General features: G+C 36.7%; 2 protein-coding genes across 2 annotated transcripts; one reads left to right on the top strand and one right to left on the bottom strand.

Annotated features, from left to right (window-relative positions):
- Positions 1 to 353: 353 nt before the first annotated feature.
- LOC122200165 (olfactory receptor 52A5-like) lies at positions 354 to 1,304 on the top strand. Its single transcript, XM_042905635.1, has one exon. The coding sequence runs from the start codon at positions 354 to 356 to the stop codon at positions 1,302 to 1,304; it is 951 nt and encodes a 316-aa protein (XP_042761569.1).
- A 7,712-nt stretch (positions 1,305 to 9,016) lies between these two features.
- Positions 9,017 to 12,786, bottom strand: LOC122200164 (olfactory receptor 51V1-like). The gene is made up of 2 exons (XM_042905634.1): positions 12,764 to 12,786; positions 9,017 to 9,962 (listed from the first exon to the last, which is right to left on the bottom strand). Exons 1-2 carry the CDS (start codon positions 12,784 to 12,786, stop codon positions 9,017 to 9,019), a joined length of 969 nt encoding a protein of 322 aa, XP_042761568.1.
- Between the last annotated feature and the right edge of the window lie 10,906 nt (positions 12,787 to 23,692).

Here is a 23,692-nt window from a genome sequence, read left to right as displayed (position 1 = left end):
TTTTTTTTTCTAATTTCCGTTACAAGGTTAGAAGGAATCGAAGATGGAGTGGGGGAGGAAGGAGAACACCACTAAGCAGCCTGATCACGTTGACCCCGTCAGAGGCATGGTGTGCAAATACTCAGTTTTCACATTGTGGATATCACTGCGCATGGGTGGATGATGTTGCTGAGTGAACCTTTCCTTCGAAATTTTCTCATTCATTTAAAAATGATAAATAAGCTGATGTAGTTGTTTCTCCTATTTTTGTCATTCAGTAATTCTGTGACTGGATGAGAATAAGACATATCAGAGAACACAGCATCATAGTTTGGCAAACTTTTCCCCTTTGCTAAGGAGACCTCTGAATAACCATGCCTATTGCAAATGGCACTATGTTCATACCCTCTGTGCTGACTTTCATTGGGATCCCTGGTCTGGAAACTATTCAGTGTTGGATTGGGATTCCATTCTGTGTTATGTACATCATTGCTTTGGTGGGAAATTCTCTGCTTTTGATCATCATCAAATCTGAACCCAGTCTCCATGAACCTATGTATTTCTTTCTGGCCATGTTGGGAGCCACAGACATTGTACTTAGCACCAGCATTGTCCCCAAGATGCTTGGAATTTTTTGGTTCCACTTGCCAGAGATCTATTTTGATGCTTGCCTCTTTCAGATGTGGCTTATCCACACATTTCAAGGTATTGAATCGGGAGTCCTTTTGGCTATGGCTCTGGACCGCTATGTAGCAATCTGTTATCCACTGAGGCATGCTAGCATATTCACTCGACAACTGGTCACACATATTGGAATTGGGGTGACCTTGCGGCCTGCCTTTTTGGTAATCCCATGCCTCTTGCTCATAAAGTGTCGTCTGAAACTTTACCGAACCAAGTTAATATCCCACACTTACTGTGAACACATGGCCCTTGTGAAGCTTGCCAGTGAAGACGTTTCCATCAGTAAATTCTACGGTCTCCTTGGAGCTTTTATTGTTGGTGGCCTGGACTTCCTTTTAATCACCCTCTCCTATGTACAAATATTTATCACTGTCTTTCACCTGTCCCAGAAAGAGGCACGTCTTAAGGCCTTTAATACATGTATTCCCCACATATGTATCTTCTTCCAATTCTATCTCCTTGCCTTTTTTTCCTTTTTCACTCACAGATCTGGATCTTCTATTCCATCATATGTACATATCACCTTGTCTAACCTTTACCTACTGGTTCCACCTTTCCTCAATCCCTTTGTATATGGGGTGAAGACCAAACACATTCGAGATAAAGTGGTAAAGATGTTGTGTTCCAAAGACCAGGCATGACGTTTGATGGAAATATTTCCTCCTATGGATTTAATGGCTCACCTAATGGGCCCATAGGATCTGAAAGTCCAGTCAATAGTTTGGAGTATCATCATGTTTTATGAATAAATTAATAAACATATAAATGATTGTGTTAAAAATCCCATAGGATATTGACTTGGAGTTACAAGGCAATTAGAAGAAATTGAGGAAAATAGAAGATCAGATGAGATACTGGAAAACTAAATGCTTGGCTATAGGAAAAGTCAGAATGCATGATTTTCCTTACCACCTGAAGCTGGCCTGTGTGGAATAGACAAATCAAAGATCATTCTGCAGGTTGTAGTGGAACACACTGATTCTTTTGTACTTAGAGCTCCAAGATCAGATTCTTTTATATAATATACAAGTCCCACTACATTCTTTCTCCAACTATTCTAAAATCTTCTTTAGTGTTTACTTTGTCCAGTAAAAATTTATCCCTTGAATATCTCTTCCTTATATATAACCTGAACTTTGTTTGAAATAAGTATCTATAAATATCTCCTTCTTCACAAAGCCTATCCTCATCAAGTAATTCATGCTATAGTCAACTTGGTGCTTCTCATGACATCAAATATGTTTGCTCCAACAAATCTAGGACTAAGGCCATGCTTACACCATGGCTTATATTTATTGTTTTTAAGTGTTCATTTAATTTCTCACTTGCATAAAAGCAACGTGAGAAATGCTGTGGCATTTGGTGATTTATTTTTTCAGTAACGTGAAGACAAGTTTTAGATTTAGATTAGAGACAACGTTATTCTAAGCCTCTTTTCAATTATTTTCCCGATTCAATAAACAGTAACCCTGTGGCCTAAAAAACCTGGACAGAATTCTGGAGGCTAGGATTCTCACGATATTTGTTTTCCAAGTATGTTTTTCTTTTTATAAAGCAAAGTACATTTTGTTCTGCATTAAGATGCTCATATACTAATAGTATTTCGTAGAGAAACTGCATTTTGCAAGTCCATCATAAATGAGGGCAGGTAGTCAAATATTTGTCAAGAATATCTTATACAAAAAGCAGATTTCAATTTGGTAGGGAAACAATTGCTGAAGAAGTTGGTTACGTGCCTGAGCTCTGGAGTCAAAATGACCTTGTTCGAAACTCTTATTTTGCCAGTTCCTAACTACAGGCATTGGAATACAATTTACTATCACACATTCAGCTGCCTAAACTATAGATAAGGAAGAATAACATACATTTTATTGGGAACTAGAGACATGATTGTCACTGTAATTTAATGGATACGTTTATGTAAGTCCCTTCACATGGGGTTTGGGAACTGGTAGGTACTCAGTAGAGATTATTCTGGTTATCATGCTTATCTTCATTTTCCTTGTGAGAATCTGCATCATTCATCTTGCGCTTGAGCTGAAATACTGAGCCACTGTTTTCAAACAGTTGTTAATATAACACTAAAATTAATTTAAAAATACAAATTAAAGCTTTATGTATGACCCAATCTTGCGCTTTTTGTTCACCTGTAACTGTTGATCGAAGTGTTACTTGTACCTATATCTATTCCCATATTTATGGATCTATATCTATCCATATATCTGTATTTATATATGTGTGTGTGATCAAGTTTATTAATTTTATGTGATTCTATCCTTAGATTTATTTGCTTGTGTTTTCAGTTTTTGATAGAAGAGTGTTAAAATGTTCCATTATGAATGTTGATTAGTCTGTTTCCCTTGTTACAGCTGCTGATGTCTTTGATTTGTGTACTTTTAAGCTATGGGTAGGTAGGCACTTCCATTTATTGATGCATGAAGATTTTAAAGAGATCTTCCTTGTTGATTGACCTTTTTATCACTGTGAAACACTTCCTTTCCCTAATAAGGCACTAAAGTCTCATGTTTGTTATTTTCTACTAACCTCTCATTTAGCTCAGTAATCCTGTCTTCTGCTCTCTGATTCAGCTTTCCTGAATTATCAGGTTTAACTCCTGTGCTTTAGCATTTTCTAATGTGCATCTGATTCATTCTCTCTCTCTCTCTCTCTCTTTATTTTAATTTAAATTTCTGGTATATTCTAATTTTCTCGTAAAATTCTTCAACTCTTCATTTTTAAGGATTAATAAATTATTTATCATTGGTTCTTCTATTTCCTTGCACATATTAAGCATTGTTACCTTAAAAATCCTTGACTGCTATTTACAATAAATACAGCTGTGGAGGGGTCCGTTTCTACTGCTTTTCTCCTTGTTTTTGAACTCATGTTCTTGTCTCTTGCCATGTCTACCAGTTTCTCACTGGGTGTTTGACATTATATATAAAAATCATGAAAGCCAGGTAAAGTGATATTTTCCTCCAGGGATAATGCACATCTTGCTCTGTGGTAAGCCCCATATAGGATCTTTACCTTGACCTAATCAAAATTTGGACTGAGTGGAAGCTGGTTGTACCACTGTATTAGCTGGTTTCACTTTTGCACCTAAGGCTTGGTCTGTTCAGGCTTTCAACTGTGAGCTGGGGTGCAATCCACACCTTGCACTGTAATCTTTGTGCGCCAAGGAAGACAAGAGTACCGAAAACAACTCTGTCTTGTTCAAATGTTCCCTGCCCACTCTTTTGGCCTTCCAGTCCCATGCAGTTTCAGAGTTTAGCAAATATCTTGTCTGAAACCTAACACATTGCCAGTCTCAGGTCTCTGTTCCTCCATTGTCACCTGGAGAGAGATCCTTTGGTTTTCTACTTTTTTCTTTTAGGCTATGCCAGAATTCCAAAAATCTGTTTTCTGACCCTCAAAACTGGCTGTATGCCAGGAGAATTTGTCCTTTTTGACCAGACATAGCAGATGGCTTTTGGCAGATGTGGCTTCAGAAAGAGCTCTCTCTGTCCTCTGAAAGACTCCTCTCTGAAATTCTATTTCTTCAGGATGTCTCTGATGCATTTTAATTTCTTTTTACGTACCTTATTTACTTGTTCATCGAGTGAAATGTTGCCTTTAGGTTCTCCTTGCTCCTCTTGAGCTGAATTATAATTTAGATTTTATTTTACACAAAATATGTTTTACTTACCTTATTTTTCCCTTTTTAATACTTTTTTTGGTATGCTTAGAAAACTTTGCCAATCACAAAATTTATGTATGGCTTTTAATATAAACAAAATTGTTTGTGATGCCTACGTGTATGAAAATTCAGTGGACAAGTTAAAATTATGCCATACCCCATGAAAAATCCCTATAGTTCTCTCCTTGGATAAACATATATGTTTTAAATTGAAACAATACCATTAATTGTATAAAACTCAAACAATTTAAAATGTTTTTTTCGTCCTTTCTCCCTACTCTCTCATTAGAGTTAGTTAGTAAGTATGATATTCAGGCTTTTTAATACTAGAATATATGTAGAATTATTTTAAATAAAAATTAGATTATATCAAGAATATTTTTCTGCATAGTTTTTCAGCTACTTATGAATAACACGGATAACTTTTAAAATCACAACTTTTGGACTTTTTCTATTTTTAAAATGCCAATGACGTTGAATGTTATAGAAGTACTACAATTCAATTAATATTTCTCTCTAAATGAATATTTTTGAAGCATATTAATGATGTAATGAACCTTTGCATGCATGTATGTATTTTCATAGCTGTGTAAGCAATTTTGGTGTATATATTAATAAACATAGAATTACAGTATAAATATATATACGGTCTATTTTTATTATTTGCTGCAGTTATGTTCTGTAAAGTCACTGAGTTCTGAACCATTTCTCTTTAGGAGAAACACAAGCATCAAGTTGCTTTGAGCTCTGATCACATTTTCAATAACCATTAACACGTAATCTGTGTGTGTGTTTCAATTTAAAGACACATTTTAATATATATCAAACACATTCAATACACATTTCTTACAAATAATACATTTCATGTGGCATTTCCCTGTAATAAACATTAACCAAGAAGGATTTCACCCTTTCTGACCTTGGATAATGGATCTGTAGATTCCTTTGGATTTCACACTTGCAAAAGTGCCATCCACTACATTTTATTTAATTGATCATAATACCATGAATTCACAAACTTAGTCAACTTTCCATTCTCTCCATAGTTTCATCACACACTCTAGACGTTGCCCTAGCAATTGGAGGAGCAACCTCATGCACAGATTGATAAAACTCCTCTTCCTTTTTCTGGATGTTCAGTATTTTTGATTCATTAACATTGAGCTCACGGGCAATTGTAACTTCTGCCTACAGGGAGCTTATCTGACACACTGTCACCTCCGTAAGATGGATCACAGCCTTGGGTTTAGGAACACTGGATGCACTTCAGTAGGATGCTTGGGGGCCATTTTCACCATCACCACCACCAACAAAAAGGAGTAAAATAGAGCATTAAATAGACCACAGAAATGTATACTCATTTATTTGTACTAGAGATGAAACAAGAAGGCAGAGCTTAAGCCTGTTCAACCTCAGCTGAGGACATGTGTATTAGGCAACTCAAATTTTTTGCTGCCTGGCATATGTCCATTAATGGTGACAACACTGGGGGCATTGATTCTGGGGTTTCAAATATATTTGAACAAGTAGATGAATTCCCATATACAGAATCTGTAAATAATAAGTATCACCTGAATATACACACACATATATATATAAATGCAAACATACATATGTTGATATATACCCACATACACAAATATAATGCATTAATAGCTAACTTCTAATTCTGTTATCATTTAGGTACAACTTAATAACATACAGTATAAATATGTAAGCACGGAATTTTAACTCTGACCTTATGAAATGCTTATTGAAACTTTTTCCTTTTCACTATTATTCACTTGGGGTAATTATAGTCTATCATATTTCTGCTCAGTTTTTAGAGTTAAGACACTGAAATTTTATAGAAGACTATAGGAAAACTTCTTTTCTTAGACATATTCATGGGGAAAAATAAAAGCTCAACTTATGCAAAATGTAAAGTTCACCAAACCCATTTTATTGTCATGTTAAGTGGGGATAATATTATTGCCCTTGGACAACTCAAAATATTCTTACTCCAAAATCTGACTTCTAATATGCATAAAAATTTTAAAAAAATTATTTTTGTTTTTTTTGTGGGGGGGGAGGGGCAGAGAGAAGACAGAGAATCCAAAGTGGGCTCTGAGCTGACAGCAGAGACCCTGATATGGGGCTTGAACTCTTGAACCAGGGGCTCATAACCTGAGTCAAAGTTGGATGCTTAACCAACTAGGTCACCTACGCGCCCCCAAAAATTTTGTTTAATGTAAACCTTAATGCATATATACTAGGGATCACTTATATTTTCATCATCAATGAATATTATAATATTGATTATATTTAATATAATAATGTGAAGGTTCCTCTCCATCCTTTTTCTCAAATTCCCCCTAACAAAGAGGAGAAATAAGGTCTATTATTTCCCACTATAACTAGAACATGTCAACTACCAATGATTGGCCAGAAGTTTCTTTCAGAAATGAGCTACACATAGAGAAATAGGACTGATAGGAGAGGCAGGCATTCTGAAATAAAGTATGGTTACAGAGAGCCTAACAGAAAGGAGCCATCAGGATAACGTAGTCTGACATGGACAGAGATGTTTAGATAGACTGAGATATAGAGATGTGTGGGCTTTACACAGTGACAGTTCTCAAAGGCAAGAGTAACAAACACAAATGTGATATCTTTTAATCTAAAAAGCATATCAATTTTCTAATAAAACACTAAAACATAAATTAAAGGTAACAAACCAAACGTTAGTTTTCAAAATTGATTTTTTTCTCTGTTTGTGAGAATATCGATGATGGAACTTCATACACCTGAAGGTGTATGTGCAACAATATGCTTCCTCCCATCTCTGTAGCCTAACTGTAATTAGTCTCTGCTAATAACTCTGCTGTCCCAGTCATGGCTTGATATAGCTGTGATGAGGTGACAATATTTAAAGAAATTTAAAAAACAATCTTGAGACTGATAATATGGGATTCTTTTTTTTTTTTTTTTTTTACTTTTTGATTTTTAATTTAGGAGGAGGTCAAGGTTTTTTAAAAAGCAAGAAACAACAAAAAATAACAATATCTGCATTTTGTTATTGACTTGAATTTCCTAATTTTATCTATGAAGAGGGTGAGACTTAGAAATGGGATATACAGGAGTACCTGGGTGGCTCAGTTGGATGAGCGTCTGACTCGGCTCCGGTCACGATCTCATGGTAGAGAGTTCGAGCCCCGCGTCAGGCTCTGTGCTGACAGCTTTGAGCCTGGAGCCTGTTTCGGATTCTGTGTCTCCCTCTCTCTCTGCCCTTCCCCCACTCAATGCTATCTCTCACTCTGTCTCAAAAATAAATACAAACATTACTTAAAAAATGGGATATATATTCGAAAGATTCTCACAACCATAATTCTATCCCCAGTTTAGGTGCAGATGTTTTACTTAATATATATGTGCCTTCGCATCCTACCTTAAAGATAAAGAGGTTGATCTGTCTTTAAAATTTCATATACACTGACACCAAGATTAAAGTCAATTGACAACTCTCATGAGTATTGTAAACTATATAGAATTGGGGGTACATCGTAGACTATGTAGAGATATGACAGCTGATTCAGTCACTGTTCACCCAATCTTTTACATTAAACCGTGTAATCTAATCTACCAATCCTGCATTCTATTAGGTGAGACAGAACAGGCTTTCTAGGCACTTTTGCTTAAACAAAAGGTGTGAAGAGGTGTGAATGATCTTACAGGGACCTAGGGAAGGCTGCCCCGAAGTATGCCACAATACCATAAAGATTATGCTGAATTAAACTTATGTAAGAAACAGCCAGTGCAAGACTACTGACTCTTTGTCTCCAGAAAGCAGGAAGCACATCTCCCATGTGAAAGGTACCTTCTCTGCATCAAGAGGTAAAGGGACATCCTTATCATCAGAGATAGGGAATTCAGGGCCAAAGTAGCCTATGTAAATAAATCTTGTAATTTTTACAGATTTATTACCCCAGCCCAAATTCTAGTCCACAGTTAGAATTCTTTACTAATGGAAGCTCCTGAGCATAAGTTTTCTTTGTCCTGTCAATTCCTCACAGATGGATGTTTCTTTGTCTAAAATGTATAAAAACTTCATGTCTTGGTCATTTCCTTTGGTCTTAATTTTACTATGGACCTCTGTGTGCATTAATTAAATTTTGTTTTTTTTTTCTCCTGTTCATCTGTCTCATGCCAATGTAATTATTAGACTAATTTAGAAGAACCTTGAAGGGTAGAGTAAAATTTTCCTTCTCAACAAACTCAACAGAGTCAACTTGTGACACATGGTAATAATATGTAAAGGCTACTTGTCCTATACAAGTAAATGTACCGATATACCAGTTCTATGAAAAATAAAACCACATGCTGAACTAGAATTCAAAAAGCATGGATGGTACCATAAACTTAGTAACTACCCAGGCAAGTGCTCACTGATACACTGGGGACACAAGTCAGTGTAGTTAACGTTATACTTAATTTTAAAATTAGGAAATGAGATCAGTAACAGTTTCTCTGCTTATTTCTCCGGCTCTGGAAAACTAAATTAAGAAATGACTATAAATATGCCTTTAATCTGTTAAATATTACATATACATTTATTATTTCTGCTACAAATCATTATCAGTCATTCCTCTTGCAAATACGACCTTCCCTTCCTTAGAACACACTAACTTCTAGTACTCAGTTTTGTTTAGTGAACCATCTCTGGATCCTGCTACGTATTTGTTGGGTTCTGACACTGTAGATGATAGGGTTCATCAAGGGTGGGAAAAGGATATAGATATTGCCCATGAGGACATGGACCACAGGAGAGAGGTGCTTTCCAAAGCGGTGCACCATAGTCAAACCAATAATTGGGATATAGAAAACCAGAACAGCACAGATGTGGGAGACACAGGTCTTCAAGGACTTGAGCCGCTCGTCCCGGGATGCAATAGTCAAGACTGAATGCAGGATCGAGATGTAGGAGATGAGAATGAGCACCGAATCCAAAAAGAGCGTGCAGATCACCAGGGCTAACGCATAGAAGCTGTTGAAGCGGACGTCGGAGCAGGCAAGCCGAAGTAAGTCTTGGTGCAGGCAGAAGGAATGGGAGAGGATATGAGGATGGCAGTAATGGAAGAACTTTAGGCGGACAATGGGAGCAGTAATGAACAGGAAACTCCTCCCTAAAATGGCCACACCAATGGTGATGATTCTCATATTGGTGAGGATGGATGTATATCTCAGAGGATTGCAGATGGCAGTAAAGCGATCAAAGGCCATGGCAAGAAGGACTCCAGACTCCATGCATGATAGACCATGAACAAAGAAGGTTTGAGCAATGCAGGCATCCAGACCAATCTCTTGGCTGATCCCCCACAGGATCCCGAGCACCGTGTGCACTGTGGACAGCCCCATGCACAGGTCAGTGAGGGCCAACATGGCCAGGAAGTAGAACATGGGCTCATGTAAGCTGGGCTCTGTCCGGATCACATGCAACACCAGGCAATTCCCTAAGAGTACCATAGCATAGATACAGGAGAAAGGAATGGAGAGCCAAGGATATTCCCGTTCCAGGCCAGGGAAACCCGTAAGGAGAAAGGTGGAGTTACTGATTTTGGAGTCAGGTTGAACAGACATGGATCTCTAAAGATGGATACCTCTCAGAAAAAAAAAAATACTTAACAGCTTATTAAGAATCACATGTGTTTTCCACTGCCTTAATATACAGTTTGAAGTAACAGCTGTAAAAGGAATGATTACATTTAGCACAAGAACTCATTACACGTATTACCAATGCTTGTATTTTATAAGAAGCTTCATTTGCTCTGAAACAGAAACTATGCCTCCATATGAAACCTTCTTATTCGCTCACTGACCCCATCAGAGGAATTGAGTCCATATCCATAATCTCACTGTCACTTTCTACCTCAGTGCTTCACACACTACAAATAACAGAGAAAATACTCGGCTCGTGAAGGTATTATAATGAAGTTTAAGTACACCAAATAGAAAAGGAAAACACATTCAAGTGTTTGCCTTTAAAACTTCGTGAAATGAATTGCAACTCACTGCCGTAGCGTGTAAGATTCACCTCTGCTTATTACATAAGACACTCAGTCATTTATAGAAGTCATCTCTCAGTCATGTTGTCCACTTGTTCATGTACATTTCATGGACTTAATAAAGAATAACTGTCGCTCACAGCAGAGATGGTCTTGCCAATCTTGAAAATGGACCTGGTTCTTTTCTCTTTGTCACGGTGGCATGGACATTCCAGAAGGAGCAAGATTTATGCAGGTCTAGGAGTCACTGGAGTAAATCCCAAACCCTGGGAGGTTCTGAGAGTGAATGATGCAACATATAGGGGTTGTGCTTCCTTGGGAGAGTGAGAGAAAACCCATGGGGAGTATCTGTAAAGCAGATGTTCCACTCCACTAAATTTTGAGTATTCTTACAAGTGCAAGTTTATAAAAATAATTCCTTCATTCAGGGAGATTTTGAAATGAGTACTGGACAGACAGTTCCAGAAACATGTAGTAGTTTGCTTCCTCCCTCACTGGTCTTTACATGTTTTTTTGGAGGACGGCAGATACATCCTATATAAGACAGGTTATTCCTATTGACATAAAATTTCATTTTATTTCCCTTCATTTCAGTATACCTTTTCTCTTTTTATTTGAACTCATGCCATCAGTATTTAAAGAGTTTGTGTGCTGGCAAATAAAATGTTGCTTTGTAAGTCATAACAGATTTGTATACGGTTGATAATCCTTTTAAACTGCTTGAATTAGAGTCTCTATTTTCATAACAGTAATGTTACCGAGCATTTTTTTTTTTTGCATTTACTGTGTACTAGGAATCTTAGCATTATTTAACTCTCAGAATTAGAGTACTTCTGTTATTAATTTAATTTCTAGAATTACTTAAGGATTATATCTTTTCATAGGCAGTAGACCACAGAGATAAATAATGTGCTTACAAAGCCAGACTTTCTGGGTTGAAAACCCTTCTCCAACCCCTGTGAGTACTGTGTCCTTGGGCAACATACTTAACCTTATATCAATTTTCTCATCTAAAATGGGGACAATTGGGATGCCTGGGTGGCTCAGTCGGTTAAGCATCTGACTTTGGCTCAGGTCATGATCTCATGGCTCGTGGGTTCAAGCCCTGTGTTGGGCTGTGCTGACAGCCCAGAGCCTAGAGCCTATTCATTCTGTGTCTCCTTCTCTCTCTCTGTCCCTATCCACTTGTGCTCTTTCTCTCTCCCTTTCAAAAATAAACATTTAAAAATTAAAATAAAATTAAATGAGACAAGAAAGGATATCTGTGTGGCTCATTTGGTTGAGCCACCAACTTTTGATTTCAGCTCAGGTCATGATCTCGTGGTTCATGGAATGGAGCCCTGCATCTGGCTCTGTGCTGACAGTGCTGGACCTGCTTGGGATTCTCTTTCTCCCTCTCTCTCTGCTCCTCCCCTTGTGCTGATGCTCTCTTGCTCTCTCTCTCTCTCTCTCTCTTTCTCTGTCAAAATAAATAATCATAAAAAACCCATATGCAATGATTCAATAGCAGTTTTAAGAGGAAGTCTATAGCCATAAATGCCAACATTAAAACAAGAAATATTTCAGATAAAAACCCTCACTCTTCTGGGGTGCTGGGGGGCTCAGTCAGTTAAGCATCTGACTTTGGCTCAGGCCATGATCTCAGAGCTTGTGAGTTCAAGCCCTGTGTCTGGCTCTGTTCTGACAGCTCAGAGCCTGGAGCCTGCTTCAGATTCTGTGTCTCCCTCTCTCTCTCCTGCCCCTTCCCAGCTCACACTCTGTCTCTCTCTGTCTCTTCTTCAAAAATAAATAATAAAACATTTTTAAAAACCTCACTTTTCATCTCAAGGAATTAGAAACAGAACAAACTAAGCCCAAAGATGGCAAAGAGAAAGAAAGAACAAAGGCCATACTAGAAATAAATGAAATGGAGATTTTAAAATGTGGAAATTGTCAATAAAACTAAGAGCTGTTTTTTTTTTAAAAAAAGATAAAATACATAAATGTATAAATTGATAGCTGTTAAATTTCAGTCTTTCAGAAAATTTATAGAGATGGAAGAATTGGTGAAAATCTCTACATAGGGAAAATGTATGTTTGTTAGTAATTCCTTTGAAGTCCTTACTTCTATTTTGGAAACTCAAGATTTGAACAAATCATTAATGACATAGTGGACTGATAATAAAAATAACTGTCAATCTTCCAGGGTAATAGGATATCAGGTTTACATATCATATTGGCCTTTGTTCCTACTTCCAACTAACACGCATTTACATGTATATCAAAAGGTAAAAGTTCACAACAACTTGAAAATAAGAAAAAATAGTAAAATGACTGAAAACATGGAAGTTATTTTAATAATGTAAATGAGGCTATACTCTTAAGGAATCTGGTTCAAAACATGCCTCTTGACTTTATAAACATGAACAGAATCACCAATCCAAATAGAATAGAGAATACATTTTTTCCTTTCAACTACTAATCAAAGAGACAGAGTTGAAAACAACAATGTGTATTAAAACAGATTTTTCATAGATTATGTCACAATTTTCTTTAAAGTATGGAAAAAATAAAGAATTTTCACTATAGGATGATAATTTAATTGTATTCCTTTATTAGTCAAAGAAATGAAATCAGACATTAATTTAAATGTTCATATGAAATGGAAGAAGGCAATGTTCTTATTTACTTCAAACTTATTCTAAATGTGATATTCAATATTTTTTTTCTAACAATTTGTTGAAATTATAAGCATTTAGGAAATAACACACCCTAAAAATAAGCCTTCCATTTATTTATATTCAAAAATACAATAGAAAGCAAACTAGAATGGCAAATCCCATTCACAAATGCAGCACCTGTAGATATAAATGTACATAAACACATGTAGAAATCATTAACACTCCGATGGAGTAACGGCATGCACCTGAAATAGAAATATATTCTTTATGTAACTGTATCTATTCTCCTAAAACATTTCCATAGTTTCACTGTGACTAAACAAATGGCAATATTTTTAACTTAACAAATATTTTAAAGCTTCTTAGGGAAGATTAAAAGTCAGAGAGATAAAAGAATTAAGGGGCCCCTGGGTGGCTCAGTAGGATGAGTATCCCGTTCGTGATTTCAGCTCAGGTCATGATCTTAAGGTTCCTTGGGATTGAGCCTTGCATAGGGCTCTGCGATGAGCGTGTTTCCTGTTTGGGATTCTCTCTCTTTCTGTCTGTCCCTACTCTACTCACATATACACGCTCTCTCCCTCAAAAAAAATAAATAAATAAAAACAACAACAACAAAAAAAACACTTCAAGTAATGCTTGGCAGTAGTTTCTATAATTAATGAAATACATATATAGCAACAAATTTTATACAATAAGAAATATGAGGGAGGAGCCAAGATGGCGGAACAGCATGGAAGCTTTTTGTGTCTTGCGTCCATAAAATACAGCCAGACCAACACTGAACCATCCTTCACACCCAGAAAATTGATTGGATGATTAACACAACAATCTGCACAACCTGAACCACAGAATTCAGCAGGTACATGGAGTGGAGAGCTAAACTTGGGGAGCAAGAAGCCCTGAAAGGTAGGGAACCTCTTTTTCGGGCAGAGAGAGGACAGAGACTGGGGAGGGGGAAAGAATATGGGAAAATCACCCCTCCCCAAAAGCAGCTGGAGAGAAAGCAGAAAATTGGAAACAGCTGCAGGGACTAAACTAAAAAGGGAGAAAGGAGAAAGAAGAGGGTTTAAACTCTATCAAGGCTGTAAACTAGGGAAGCACAAGGCTGCAACTCCACAGCTCAATACCTGGTGGTGCTCTGGTGGGAAGGGCGAATCCCCAGGAACAGAGTGGGAGCTGGGAGGTTCTGGGGCCACACAGGGAAAAGTGGTTCCACTGCTGGAAGGACATTTCGTAGAGACTGTTGAAGCCACCTGGTCCCAGCAAACCCCAGAAAATGGCCACATTTGCTGGTGCTGTAACAAGGTCATTAAGGGTGAAACCTGGTGCCAGATGCGTGTTGTGATTTTCCATAATCCCTGAAATGCTGCTGCTACACTGTCTGGCGAACATTTTCTGGGGCGGGCTGGCACGTGGCCACAGTCTTGGGGCACCAGCAACAACAGCATCCAGCAGGCATTCCTGGATGCAGCGGATATTCGGCCATTGCTGGGTGAGACCCTCCCATAGATGGGTGCAGTGGGTCAAAGCCGCAGTCCTTAGGAAGTAAGGGCCCAGGGAAAATAGCCACATCTGAGACAAAACTTGGGAGAGAGATACTGCTTGGGGCCTGGTCACAGAGAGTGAAAAAGCAGGGAGTGGATGAGAGCTGAAGACGGAGGACTGGTGTGTGATTGCTGATCTGGGAGAACAGACTGTGTGGCTGGGTGGTGCCATTTTTCAACGCTCCTGCGTATGCGCATGCGCACCAAAGAGCACCACAACAACCCACACCAGCAGGCTAGCAGCGCCACCTAGTGGAGAGCGGAGCCGTTACACTGAGCCCCGCCCAACTAGGCCAACATTGCTCTTCAAGAACACAAGACTCACCGCCAGCTTAATTTATGGACTATAAAGCGCTACATGGACTGACTTCTAGGGGAAAATGAAGCAATTTCAGTCCTACTCAATCTGTTAGTAGGTTCATCTATTCAATTTTCTTTTTCCTTTTTCTCTTTTACAATTCTTTTCTTTTTCTTGAATAGAGAAAGAGAAAAAATTCATTTTTATTTTCATATTTATTAAAAATATATTTCTTTAATTTTTATTACCATACTTTTTACTTTTGTGTAATTTTTTTCAAATTCTACTTCCATCATTTTATTTTAGTCTACTTCCGTGTACTCACCTTTTCAAATTCTCAAACAATTTCCTTATTTTTTCTTTGTTTCTCTTTTTCATTTCTTTTCTTTTTCTCGAATGCAGAGAGAGAAAAAATTCATTTTTACTTTCAATTTCTATTAAGAATATTTTTCTTTAATTTTTTACTATATTTTTTGCTGCTATGTAAATTTTTTCAAATTGGATTTTACTTCCTTCATTTTATTTTACTCTACTACAGTGTATTCACTTTTTCAACATTTTTTTTTTTTTTTTTTTTTTTTTTATTTATTTTTGGGACAGAGAGAGACAGAGCATGAACGGGGGAGGGGCAGAGAGAGAGGGAGACATAGAATCTGAAACAGGCTCCAGGCTCCGAGCCATCAGCCCAGAGCCTGACGCGGGGCTCGAACTCGCGGACCGCGAGATCGTGACCTGGCTGAAGTCGGACGCTTAACCGACTGCGCCACCCAGGCGCCCCTGTATTCACTTTTTCAAATTTTCAAACAATTTTTTTCTTTTCTTTTTTAATCTTTTTTTTCTCTTTTCATTTCCTTTCTTTTTTTTTAAATACAGAAAATAAAAAAATCGCATTTATTTTTAATTTTTATCAAAAATATTTTTCTTTAATTTTTTCAACTACATTCTTTACTTTTGTGTATATTTTTTCAAATTCTATTTTACCCCATCATCTCATTTTAGTCTATGTCAGTGTATTCATTTTTTTCAAATTCTCAAACGATTTTCTTCCCCCCACTCTTTTTTTTTCTCTAATCTGTCATACCACTTTCAACACCCACACCAAAACACACCTAGGATCTAGCATCATCTATTCAATTTTTGTGTGTGTGTGTGTGTTTTTAATTTTTAATTTCAGTACTTTTTTAATTTTACTTTTTTTATTTCAATTTTTCTACCTCATTAATTCCTTTTCTCCCTTCAAAATGACAAAACAAAGGAATTCACCCCAAAAGAAAGACCATGAAGAAATGAGAGCCAGGGATTTAACCAACACAGATACAAGCAAGATGTCTGAACCAGAATTTAGAATCATGAAAATAAGAATACTAGCTGGAGTCGAAAGTAGATTAGAATCCCTTTCTGCAGAGATAAAAAGAAGTAAAAAATAGCCAGAATGAAATTAAAAATGCTGTACCTGAGCTGCAATTATGGATGGATGCAGCAGCAGCAAGGATGGATGAGGCAGAACAGAGAATCAGCAATATAGAGGACGAACTTATAGAGAATAATGAAGCAGAAAAAAAGAGGGAGATTAAGGCAAAAGAGCACGATTTAAGAATTAGAGAAATCAGTGACTCATTCAAAAGGAACAACATCAGAATCATAGGGGTCCCAGAAGAGGAAGAGAGAGAAATAGGGGTAGAAGGGTTATGTGAGCAAATCATAGCAGAAAACTTTCCTAACCTGGGGAAAGACACAGACATCAAAATCCAGGAAGCACAGAGGACCCCCATGAGACTCAACAAAAACCGACCATCAACAAGGCATATCATAGTCAAATTCATAAAATACTCAGGCAAGAAGAGAATCATAAAAGCAACAAGGGGGAAAAAAGTCCTTAACCTTCAAGGGAAGACAGATCAGGTTTACAGCAGACCTATCCACGGAAACTTGGCAGGCCAGGAAGGAGTTGCAGGATATATTCAGTGTGCTGAATCAGAAAAATATGCAGCCAAGAATTCTTTATCCAGCAAGTTGTCATTCAAAATAGAAGGAGATAAAAAGTTCACAGACAAACAAAAATTAAAGGAGTTTGTGACCACTAAACCAGCCCTGCAAGAAATTTTAAGGGGGACTCTCTGAGGGGAGAAAAGATGAAAAAAAATATATATATACATATATACATATATATATATATATATAAATATATATATATATATATATATGTATATATATATATATACCAAAAGCAACAAAGATTAGAGACCAGAGAACACCACCAGAAACTCCAACTCTACAAGCATCATAATGGCAATAAATTCATATCTTTCAGTACTCACTCTAAACGTCAATGGACTCAATGCTCCAATCAAAAGACATAGGGTGACAGAATAGATAAGAAACAAGACCCATCTATATGCTGTTTACAAGAGACCCACTTTAGACCTAAAGACACCTTCAGATTGAAAATAAGGGGACGGAGAACCAACTATCATGCTAATGGTCAGCAAAAGAAAGCCGGAGTAGCCATACTTATATCAGACAATCTAGACTTTAAAATAAAGGTTGCATCAAGGAATGCAGAAGGGCATTATATCATAATCAAGGGGTCTATAGACCAAGAAGACCTAACAATTGTAAACATTTATGTGCCAAATGTGAGAACACCCAAATATATAAATCAATTAATCACAAACATAAAAAACTCATCAGTAGTAATACTTTAATAGTAGGAGACTTCAACATCCCACTCACTGCAATGGACAGATGATCTAATCAAAAAATCAACAAGGAAACAATGGCTTTGAATGACACACTAGACCAAATGGACTTAACAGATATATTCAGAACATTTCATCCTAAAACAGTAGAATATACATTCTTCTCCAGTGCACATGGAACATTCTCCAGAATAGACCATATACTGGGACACAAATCAACCCTAAGTAAGTACAAAAAGATCGAGATCATACCATGCATATTTTCAGACTACAGCACTATGAACCTCGAAATCAACCACAAGAAAGCATTTGGAAAGGTAACAAATACTTGGAGACTGAAGAACATCCTACTAAAGAATGAATGGGCTAAGCAAGCAGTTAAAGAGGAAATTAAAAAGTATAAGGAAGTCAATGAAAACGCTAACACCACAACCCCAAACCTCTGGGATGTAGCAAAGGCAGTCATAAGAGGAAAGTATATAGCAATCCAGGCCTTCCTAAAGAAGGAAGAAAGATCTCAAATACACAACGTAACCTTACGCCTTAAGGAGCTAGAAAAAGAACAGCAAATAAAACCCAAAACCAGCAGAAGACAGGAAATGATAAAGATTGGAGCAGAAATTAATGCTATTGAAACCAAAAAAACAGTAGAAAATTAATGAAACCAGAAGCTGGTTGTTTGAAAGAATTAACAAAATTGATAAACCATTAGCCAGTTTGATCAAGAAGAAAAAGGAAAGAACTCAAATAAAATCAGGAATGAAAGAGGAGAGATCACAACCAACACAACAGAAATAAAAACAATAATAAGAGAATATTATGAGCAATTATATGCCAATAAAATGGGTAATCTGAAAGAAATGGACAAATTCCTAGAAACATATACATTACCAAAACTGAAACAGGAAGAAATAGAAAATTTGAACAGACCCATAACCAGTACGGAAATCGAATTAGTAATCAAAAATCTGGGGGCGCCTGGGTGGCGCAGTCGGTTAAGCGTCCGACTTCAGCCAGGTCATGATCTCGCGGTCCGTGAGTTCGAGCCCCGCGTCAGGCTCTGGGCTGACGGCTCGGAGACTGGAGCCTGTTTCCAATTCTGTGTCTCCCTCTCTCTCTGCCCCTCCCCCGTTCATGCTCTGTCTCTCTCTGTCCCAAAAATAAATAAAAAACGTTGGAAAAAAAAAAATCTGCCAGAAAACAAGAGTCCAGGGCCAGATGGCTTTCCAGGGGAATTCTACCAAACATTTAATGAAAAGTTAACACCTATTCTCTTGAAGCTGTTCCAAAAAATAGAAATGGAAGTAAAACCTCCAAACTCTTTGTCTGAGGGCAGCATTACCTCGATTCCAAAACCAGACAGAGACCCCACTAAAAAGGAGAACAATAGACCAATTTCCCTGATGAACATGGATGCAAAAATCCTTAACAAGATATTAGCCAACTGGCTCCAACAATACATTAAAAAAATTATTCACCACGACCAAGTGGGATTTATACCTGGGATGCAGGGCTGGTTCGATATCTGCAAAACAATTAACGTGATTCATCACATCAATAAAAGAAAGGACAAGAACCATATGATCCTCTCAATAGATGCAGAGAAAGCATTTGACAAAATACAGCATCCTTTCTTCATAAAAACCCTCAAGAAAGTAGGGATAGAAGGAGCATACCTCCAGATCATAAAAGCCATATATGAATGACCCAACACCAATATCATCCTCAATGGGAAAAACTGAGAGCTTTCTCCCTAAGGTCAGGAATGAGACAGGGATGTCCACTCTCACCTCTGTTATTCAACATAGTATTGGAAGTCTTAGCCTCTGCAATCAGACAACACAAAGAAATAAAGGCATCCAAATTGATCAGGAGGAGGCTAAACTTTCACTCTTCACAGATGACATGACACTCTATATGGAAAACCCAAAAGATTCCACCAAAAAACTTCTGGAATTCATTCATGAATTCAGCAAAGTTGAAGGATATAAAGTCAATGCACAGAAATCGGTTGCATTCCTATATACCCACAATGAAGCGACAGAAAGAGAAATCAAGGAATCACTCCCATTTACAGTTGCACAAAAAAACTTAAAATACCTAGGAATAAATCTAACCAAAGAGGTGAAATATCTATACACTGAAAATTATAGAAAGCTCATGAAAGAGATTGAAGAAGACACAAAAAAATGGAAAAAGATTCCATGTTCCTGGATAGGAAGAACAAATATTGTTAAACTGTTGATACTACCCAAAGCAATTTACATATTCAATGCAATCCCTACTGAAGTAACACCAGCATTCTTCACAGAGCTAGAACAAATAATCCTAAAATTTGTATGGAACCAGAAAAGACCCCGAATAGCCAAAGCGATCTTGAAAAAGAAAACCAAAGCAGGAGGCATCACAATCCCAGACTTCAAGCTATACTACCAAGCTGTAATCATCAAGACAGTATGGTACTGGCACAAGAGCAGACACTCAGATCACTGGAACAGAATAGAGAACTCAGAAATGGACCCAAAAATGTATGGCCAACTAATCTTTGGCAAAGCAGGAAAGAATATCCAGTGGAATAAAGACAGTCTCTCCAGCAAGTGGTGCTGGGAAAACTGGACAGCAACATTCAGAAGAATGAACCTGGGCCACTTTCTTACCCCATTCACAAAAATAAACTAAAAATGGATGAAAGACCTAAATGTGAGACAGGAAGCCATCAAAATCCTCGAGGAGAAAGCAGGCAAAAACCTCTTTGACCTTGGCTGCAGCAACTTCTTACTCAACACGTCTCCGGAAGCAAGGGAAACAAAAGCAAAAATGAACTAGTGAGACCTCATCAAAATAAAAAGCTTCTGCACAGGAAGGAAACAATCAGCAAAACTAAAAGACAACTGACAGAATGGAGGAAGATATTTGCAAATGACATATCAGTTAAAGGGTTAGTATCCAAAATCTATAAAGCACTTATGAAACTCAACACCCAAAAACAAATAATCCAGTAAAGAAATGGGCAAAAGACATGAATAGACACTTTTCCAAGGAAGACATCCAGATGGCCAACCAACACATGAAAAAATGCTCAACATCACTCATCATCAAGGAAATACAAATCAAAACCACAATGAGATATCACCTCACACCTGTCAGAATGGCTCACATTAACAACTCAGGCAACAACAGACGCTGGAGAGGATGCAGAGAACAATGATCTCTTTTGCATTGTTGGTGGGAATGCAAGCTGGTGCAGCCTCTCTGGAAAACAGTATGAAGGTTCCTCAAAAAACTAAAAATAGAACCACCCTACCACCCAGAAATTGCACTGCTAAGCATTTATCCAAGGGATACAGATGTGCTGTTTCAAAGGGACACCCCCATGTTTATAGCAGCACTATCAACAATAGCCAAAGTATGAATAGCCAAAGTATGGAAAGAGCCCCAATGTCCATCGATGGATGAACGGATTAAGAAAATATAGTGTGTGTGTGTATATATATATATATATATATATATATATATATACACACAATAAGGTATTACTCGGCAATCCAAAAGAATGAAATCTTGCCATTTGCAACTTCGTGGATAGAACTGGAGGGTATTATGCTAAGTGAAATTTCAGCCAGACAAAAGACAAAAATCATATGACTTCTCTCATATGAGGACATTAAGAGACAAAACAGATGAACATCAGGGAAAGGAAACAAAAATAATATAAAAACAGGGAGGGGACAAAACAGAAGAGACTCATAAATATGGAGAACAAACAGGGTTGCTGGAAGGGTTGTGGGAGGGGGGATGGGCTAAATGGGTAAGGGGCATTAAGGAATCTACTCCTGAAATCATTGTTTCACTATATGCTAACTAATTTGGATGTAAATTTTAAAAAATAAAAAATAAAATTAAATACAAATAAATAAATTAAATTAAATGACTACAACATTTAAAATAATAGGTCAAATACAATTTAATATTTGATACACTCTTGGAAAAATAAATTACGGTTATCAGGATCTAGTGTTGCTGAACTTGTTAAGATACAGTAGCTCGTTTATGCTTTTAATATGAGTGTAAGTCAGCAAAAGATTTTTGGAGATAAATATCACATATTTGAACACCAAAATCTCTTATTTAGGGTAGATGGGGAGCTGTTAAAATAAATGCTATTCTATAACTTGTATACCTTTGTGTTTCAGTAGCTAATATTTATTAATTTTATGACAATAAAATTGTCAAGATATACTCTTTATTTTAATGTATTAAAGAGCCATTCCATGTTATTTCCCAAAATATTAACAAAAAGTTTTAATTAAATGAACTCTAAAATTCACTATTCTTGTTCTAAATATATTCTATATTTCCATGATGACAAAATGGAACAACAGAAAGAAATCAGAATAAGGCTTTAGTTTGTTACAGAAACAGTTCCACACATCACTAAATCTTGGCTGAATAAATTTAAGGTTAATCATTGTCAATAAGATTTCTCAAGAAACTTAGCTTATATTTAATTTTAGTAAATAATTTATGAAATAATTTTTCGGAGTAAATTTACCTCTGGGCTCTAAGACATCCAACACGTTATATTTTTATTTTTTATTAAAAATTTTTTTGAATATTTATTTACTTTTGAGAGAGAAAGAGACAGAGAAAGAGAGACAGAGAAAGAGAGAGAGAGGGATTCCTAGGCAGGCTCCATATTTTCAGCATAGAACTTGACCTAAGGCTCAAACTCACCAACTGTGAGATCATGACCTGAGTGGAAATCAAGAGTTGGACATTTGACCGACTGAGTCACCCAGGAGCCCCTGGTACAGTAAGCACTTTATTTGTGGCAAGTGAACACTGGTCACAGAATAGGTTTAAAAATTGAGACAAAATTTTCTGTCATGGTAAGGGTATTCAGATATTTAGATATTTAGATATCTTTAGATATTTAGATTTAGATATTTTTAGCTCATTTAGATATGATTAGCTCATATGTCTTTGGATGCAAACGTTAGTCTCCATTTTCATTAATTAAAGTTATGTCCATGTGAGCTAAATGGAAGAAGCTGATTTTGGTCTAAATGTCTGTCAAGAAATATACTAGCTCCATGTGGCTTGCAACATAACCTAGTAGAGTTATATGGTAACTTATGTAAAACCAAACTCAGATGTAATTATAATCAAGACCAATTTCTTTCATTTAAAGCAATAATTGTCACAGAACATCTTTATTCCTCTCAAACCCTAAGACCACGTATCACGTATTCAAAATGATTTTGGTTTTATGGGCATAAAATTAGGCTATCACATTTATTTTGCTATAATATTTATTTATTTATTTATTTAATACAGTGCCAAAATAGATTTAGATTTATTGATAATTAAGTAGAAGGAGGAAAATAAAATTTGGGGGTGATGAAAGGCAGAGATCAAGAAGACAAAAAAAATCCATTATAACGGTGGTTCCCAACCTATGGACTCCTGAGGCCTAGGGAGCAATAAACTCACTGCAAATGATGCATAAGTCCAAGCATTTATCAAGCATCTTTTGCAGATTGTTTGAATACAATTTTACATGCATATAAGTGTTTTTCAAGGTATATAAATGCTATGATTGATAATATGCAGCTCATTTATTATTACATTGTTACCACTATATTTTTCATAATGTGTTTTTTCAATATACAATTACTGAAAGCAAAATTATTCCTTATGTGAGTCGATAAAAAAACTTACCCAAAGCATGTCTTTATATTTAAATAGACTAGAAACTACATCTTTATGCAACTGAAGTACATATGTTTTCTTTTTTTTTCTTAAAGTTTTTATTAAAATTCTACTTAGTTAGCATATAGTGTAGAATTGGTTTCAGGAGTAGAATTTAGTGACTCATCACTTACAGGTAACACCCAGCGCTCATCACAAGTGCCCTCCTTAATACCCATCACCCATCTATCTCATCCCCTGCCTACCTCTCCTCCAAGCAACCCTCAGTTTTTTCTCTATAGTTAAGAGTCACTTATGGTTTGCCTCCCTCTCCTTTTTCTCCTTCCTCTGTGTTCATCTGTTTTGTTTCTTAAATTCTACATATGAGAGAAATCATATGACATTTGCCTTTCTCTG

The sequence above is a fragment of the Panthera leo genome, chromosome D1 (assembly GCF_018350215.1).
Source record: "Panthera leo isolate Ple1 chromosome D1, P.leo_Ple1_pat1.1, whole genome shotgun sequence".
Taxonomy (NCBI): domain Eukaryota; kingdom Metazoa; phylum Chordata; class Mammalia; order Carnivora; family Felidae; genus Panthera; species Panthera leo.
The sequence above is the reverse complement of the archived record's forward strand: the minus strand, read 5'-3'. Positions and strand labels throughout refer to the sequence as shown.

Coding starts and splice junctions, on each gene's coding strand:
- LOC122200165 (XM_042905635.1), top strand. CDS start 354: ATGCCTATTGCAAATGGCACTATGTTCATACCCTCTGTGCTGACTTTC.
- LOC122200164 (XM_042905634.1), bottom strand. CDS start 12,786: ATGTTTATAAAGTCAAGAGGCAT. Junction 9,963..12,763: donor TTTATAAAGTCAAGAGGCAT/GTTTTGAACCAG, acceptor CCATCTTTAGAG/ATCCATGTCTGTTCAACCTG.